The sequence below is a fragment of the Olea europaea genome, chromosome 1 (genome assembly GCF_002742605.1).
Source record: "Olea europaea var. sylvestris chromosome 1, O_europaea_v1, whole genome shotgun sequence".
NCBI lineage: Eukaryota > Viridiplantae > Streptophyta > Magnoliopsida > Lamiales > Oleaceae > Olea > Olea europaea.
In genome coordinates this window covers 20,693,533-20,697,617 of record NC_036237.1, presented here as the reverse complement: position 1 = coordinate 20,697,617, position 4,085 = coordinate 20,693,533, and the positions used below count along the sequence as shown (strand labels likewise).

Here is a 4,085-nt window from a genome sequence, read left to right as displayed (position 1 = left end):
CCGACCAACTCGCACTCGATAAAGCTTCTATCATTTTACTATATTACCCTTCCCTTCCCGCCATATCTCCATAACTACCTCATTAATTACTCCAACAATCAAGCCCATTATTGTAATTACAACTTTCTACAGTTACACATCCAGTTGCAGCCTAACGTGGCAGAGCAAATTTAGCACTCCGTTCATTCTCCTCTCTCTCTCTATAAATATTTTGTGTGTATATGACCATTTAGTGTATATATTGTAATTAAAGTCAATAAACATTCATTTTAAAAATAAAGACCATCCTATATTCTTGCCTTAGTCTCTGTCTATTCTTCCCAGCTCGTTATAGCTCTTAAATGCGGATCAACTTTGAGTCGCATTAGAAGAACAATTCTTGAAACTGTTTTTAATCAATTCTCTTCAGAACCCAAAAAAGAAGAAAATGTTTGACGGGTTGTTGAAAAGCAAATTCTACTCCAAATGGTAAGAACAATTAAAATTTCCCCCTTTTTTAGTTTGTTTTTATCCAATGTTTTTTTTTTCCTGGATTTTTTGGGGGTTAATTTGTTTTTTTTTTTTGTTTTGGGGAATAGCAAATCGGCAATTAAGATGACGAAAACTCGGATCGAGATTATACGCAAGAAGAGAAATGCAATGCAGAAGTATTTGAGGAATGATATTGCTGATCTGCTTAAGAATGGATTAGATAATAATGCCTATGGCAGGGTGAGTGTATTTTCTTGAATATTATTCCATATTTTTATTCACATTCAAGAACTTATGCTTCAGATTTCGTTTCTTGTTTCTCTTTATTGGAGATTACTTGAAACATAAGGATACTGATTGATGACAGCTCTAAAGGTAGAATCACAAATAACTCAATTCGCTGGACGCAAGAAACTTAATTTTTTTCTTGAATTATTGATTTACAGCCGTGTTCTATCTAATCCGGCAAAAGGTTTTGGGAATTGTTCCCTTAGAGCCCTTTTGTTGTAAAAGACTGAATCAGAATGTTTTTAATCATTTGATTGCTACAAATCTCCTTGGCTAATGAAAGACGCGATGTATGAATTCTTGTTATTCTGGGTCCCGGTTGTATAATCTGTAGGATTTGAAATCTCAAATTATGCACTTGTTTGAGCCCCATTTTTGCCAAGAAAATGCATTTTTTAATAGTGTAATGATGTGAAATATGTGGTTGAAAAATAAAGAAAAATTTTAGATTTTCGTGCAATATTATTTTATTGAAGGATGTGAAATGATGTCAAAACACTGTTTAAGAATGTATTTTGTCAAAAAAATGGGGCTCAAACAAGGGCTATATTGGAGCATTTCTTTAACATTTATTTTCTAGAATTCAATTTAAAATTTTGATGCTTGTTTTCTGCATTCGTTAACATTAAGATGTGCATTTGATGTTATTGTTCTGACTCGGTCCCGTTTTTATGTGAAAACAGGCGGAAGGACTTCTGGTTGAGTTGAACAAATCTAGCTGTTACGATTTGATTGAGCAATTTTCAGTTTTTATCTCGAGTCATCTCGCAGCCATGGCTAAACAGAGGTATTAAACACATTCGCCATTTCACTGTAACTGGGGTATATGAAATACATCAAAATATCGTGCATTCACATACAAAAACGTGCGCTAAGAGATTCTGGCCTATAAGACAAACATAATTCAGTCATGTTCATTGGGTTGGGGGTGGAGTTGTGGCATTGTGCCACTGCCTTGAAGTTCTTAAAGATAATTACTCTTACGCCACGGTTCTCTACATATGTAATTCTTCCTTCCATGAATATATTCTCCAGCTTTTTCCCATCATTTTATCAGTTGGGACATGTTAATATTGACGATATAGATTATATATCTCTGTGTTTGAAATTTGTGTTTTTTTCCCCTTTATTGTACGGTGGACTTTGTGTGAATGCTAATTCATCTGCCCTAATATTTCTTATTCACAGGGAATGTCCCGAAGAGTGCAGGGAAGCTGTATCGTCTTTGATGCAAGCAGCAGCAAGATTCGCTGACCTGCCGGAATTGAGGGAGCTGAGAACTGTCTTTTCTGAGAGATACGAGAATTCTCTGGATGTTTACGTCAATAAAGAGGTACTCGTTCTTCCATGTATGAATGTTGTTGAATTGGATATTTATATTCCTTTCTTTTCCTTAGAAACTAAACATTTGATTTCTTATATATAGTTTGTTGAGATGTTGAAGTTATCTCTTCCATCAATGGATATGAAGCTTCAATTAATGCAAGATATAGCAGTACATTCAGGCTTAACATGGAATTCAGAAGCTTTGAAAAATAAGCTTTATAATGTGGCTGCCTCTATCCAAGTAAGGCCCTCTATAACCGCATAAACCTCCATTTTTAGTTTACTTATTGTCAATGAAAAGAAGAAAGAGATCAAAAATGGAAAATCTAGGTTCTTTATTCAACTTCAAAGATGAGGATCACGTCGTATTTCAATGTATGTTCTGTCACACGATCCTTCTTTCTAAACAATGTTGAAGAAGTTTGGTATAATCTGATATTTAGACATTTTTTCTTGGTCATGGGGAACATGTACATTACCATTTTATTGGATTTGTGATGCTTTGAGCTCTAGCATGCCCCGCGCATCTCATTACACAATATTTTTTGACACTAAATGATATTTTCTTGGCTAAATGTGTGATTTATTTGCAGGATTTCACCAAGGAAACCAATGGTAGTGATTACAGTCTTCACAACGGGGTGAATGGTTCAGTTCAAAATAAAGGCTGCAGGGACATTGAGAACCCGAGAGAATGTACTGCTCCCGAGAGGAAAGATGTCCGTTCATCTTATGGAGAAAAGGAAGCTACGAAAGAGGAACACAGATTACCTAGGAGAAAGGAAAATGCCGGGCCTCAAAAAGACAACATAGTTCGTCCACCAGTTGTTACACCTCCTATTGGAAGAAACGAGGTGCGAAATCAACCAGGTACCCTGAGAAGTACTTATGAGGAAAAAGTCGAGAATGAAAAGCCTGTTAACTTTAAATCGATTGCTCCTCCTTATACCAAATCGGAAAATGACAACGAAAAGATTAGCGACACTGATGATTCAGTTGGTGATGCTAAGCCGAAGCCAAGATCCGTCAGGAGTAGACAAATTAAAAAACTGCCATCGGCTCTTGAAAATGTTGGTGGTTCCGAAAGTAACAACAGTGTAAATCAAGACAAAGCAGCCCATGGACAAAGAATTCTAAAGTTCTTAGACAAGGGTGACCAACGAGACAACGAAGAAAGAGCGATGGACAAGCTTTTATTTCACTACAGTCGGAAAAAGACACCTCACGACATGGACGATTCAGCCTCAGCTCATAAGCCGCCCCGTCAGCTTGCTGCCACGGAAAAAAGCAAATCATCTAAACATGGAAACAGAGATGCTCCAAACAGAATGTCTTCGCTTCCTGTAGAATTAACAACTTCAACCAAGATTCCAAAAAGACACGTCCGGGCCACGTCCCTCCAGCCTGAAATACTGAGTGCAAACGGGCACGTGCACCCTAAGTTGCCGGACTATGATGATTTTGTTGCCAGACTTGCAGCTTTTAGAGGAAATTGATGCAGTAGAAACACAAAAAGAGTCTCCATTCTCATTTTATGGTACATTTTTTTCTATTCGATTTAAAGCATGGTTTATACTTATAAGAGGTGACATCAGTAGGAAGTACACTAGTTATAGAGTAATCTTCGTTTACTTTTGATTGTACTATAAACCATTTGTTCTGTAGGCCAGTGTAACCATTCAGAAAGTCATATTCTTTTCATTTTTTCCATTTCTACATAAATGATTTCACAGAAACAATACAGAACACTCACACTAGACCCACCACTCATATGGGAGTGGATCCCACATGAATAAAATAGTGCCAAAAAAAAAAAAAACCACTCCTTCCTGCTGTGTGTGTTCTCTGTACACACAATGGGGTTCCATTCTTTTTGGGGAAATACATCCAAACAGCCTAAATAAAAGGAAGGTTTTTAAAAATAGACTAAGAAATGAAAACATTTGAAAAATAGTCTTCAAACAATCATCTTTCCAAAAATACCCCTTATAGAAAAATTG

At 36.4% G+C, this 4,085-nt stretch overlaps 1 protein-coding gene across 1 annotated transcript; it reads left to right on the top strand.

Moving 5' to 3' along the window:
* Positions 1-239: 239 nt before the first annotated feature.
* Positions 240-3,795, top strand: LOC111396843. The gene is made up of 6 exons (XM_023023386.1): positions 240-468; positions 579-711; positions 1,443-1,546; positions 1,948-2,092; positions 2,186-2,326; positions 2,679-3,795. The coding sequence occupies exons 1-6, from the start codon at positions 428-430 to the stop codon at positions 3,579-3,581; spliced, it is 1,467 nt and encodes a 488-aa protein (XP_022879154.1). The 5' UTR covers positions 240-427; the 3' UTR covers positions 3,582-3,795.
* The last annotated feature ends 290 nt before the right edge of the window (positions 3,796-4,085 follow it).

What these genes read in the sequence shown, in the direction of transcription:
- LOC111396843 (XM_023023386.1), top strand. Translation starts at nt 428, where the DNA reads ATGTTTGACGGGTTGTTGAAAAGCAAATTCTACTCCAAATG. An exon ending in ATGTTTACGTCAATAAAGAG is followed by an intron (nt 2,093 to 2,185) that starts GTACTCGTTCTT and finishes TCTTATATATAG; the next exon opens with TTTGTTGAGATGTTGAAGTT. An exon ending in ATGTGGCTGCCTCTATCCAA is followed by an intron (nt 2,327 to 2,678) that starts GTAAGGCCCTCT and finishes ATTTATTTGCAG; the next exon opens with GATTTCACCAAGGAAACCAA.